Source organism: Sinocyclocheilus grahami, unplaced genomic scaffold (assembly GCF_001515645.1).
Source record: "Sinocyclocheilus grahami isolate Dianchi unplaced genomic scaffold, SAMN03320097.WGS_v1.1 scaffold1411.1, whole genome shotgun sequence".
NCBI lineage: Eukaryota > Metazoa > Chordata > Actinopteri > Cypriniformes > Cyprinidae > Sinocyclocheilus > Sinocyclocheilus grahami.
Window position 1 is genome coordinate 142,849 of NW_015506590.1, and position 1,045 is coordinate 143,893.

General features: G+C 46.5%; 1 protein-coding gene across 1 annotated transcript in view; it reads left to right on the forward strand.

Moving 5' to 3' along the window:
• The first annotated feature begins 341 nt into the window (after positions 1 to 341).
• LOC107570067 (POU domain, class 2, transcription factor 1) overlaps positions 342 to 1,045 on the forward strand; it is a 26,720-nt gene continuing 26,016 nt past the window's right edge. The window contains exon 1 of the mRNA XM_016256258.1: positions 342 to 438. Coding sequence (XP_016111744.1) covers positions 393 to 438 — 46 coding nt within the window. The 5' untranslated portion in view covers positions 342 to 392. The remainder of the gene's footprint in view (positions 439 to 1,045) is intronic.

Sequence of the window (1,045 nt, forward strand, 5' to 3'; positions counted from 1 at the left end):
TGTGTGTTTTAGTGTGTTTACTTGTTTACACAGCAAATACAAACATTATATTAAAGTCCTTTTAAAATCAACAAACAAATCATTGCTAAAGAAATCAAGCATTTGTGTAACTGGTCTTTTGTCTCAAAACCTATACAGAACTTGTGACAACTAGCCCCGGTATGTTTAACTCTGGGAGGCGGGGTTTGTGCTCTCAGGAAAACAAACACTACATTCACATTTATTCATTTAGCAGACGCTTTAATCCAAACAAACAGGAGAGTTTTAAAAATCAAACATTATTTGTGTGTGTGTGTGTGTGTGAGAGTGTGTGTGTGTGTGAGAGAGAGTGTGTGTGTGTGTGTGTGGTAGCAGCGGTGGGCGGGGTTTCGCGCTCACACTAAATATTCAAAATGGCGGACAGAGGATCAACGACTCAAGATGAGCGCTCGACTGCAGGTAATTATTACATTTTACATATTCATATTCCCCGTCCGCCTCGCGTAAACAAAGCCCAACGCGCGCCGATCATCTGCTGACGGAACCGAGCGCAGTGGCGGAGATGGGTCGTTATTCAGGCGATGATTTGACTCCGTTAGCAGCAGATGAGAGTTGTTTGTTTTGTACAAAACTCTGAATGTTAGAAATGGCGCGCTCGCGTGCTGCATATTCACTGCGCCTCGCACGGAGTAACCGGTCCACCGGCTCGGTTCGGCTCGGCTCTGCTCGGTTCGGGAAGTGTTGTGAGTGTGGGTTAGCAGTCGTGCTAGCAGCGCGCTTTCTGTATTTCGGCCGCGACAGAAACTCTACGGACGCTTATTTGCATAATCATATTCATATTCATGCGTGTGCTGGACAGTAATCGCGCAGGCGTGGTGTGGAGGATTAATAGTTCATCGCTTCAGTCTGTGCTGCCGTGAAATACACCAGAAGAAAAACCTCAGCCCGGGCTTTTCTTCTGTAGATCAACTCTTTGCCCTCAGGGTAACCTAAATACCCCGAGAGAGTGTGTGTGTGTGTGTGTGTGTGTGTGTGTGTGTGTGTGTGTGTGTGTGTGTGTGAGAGT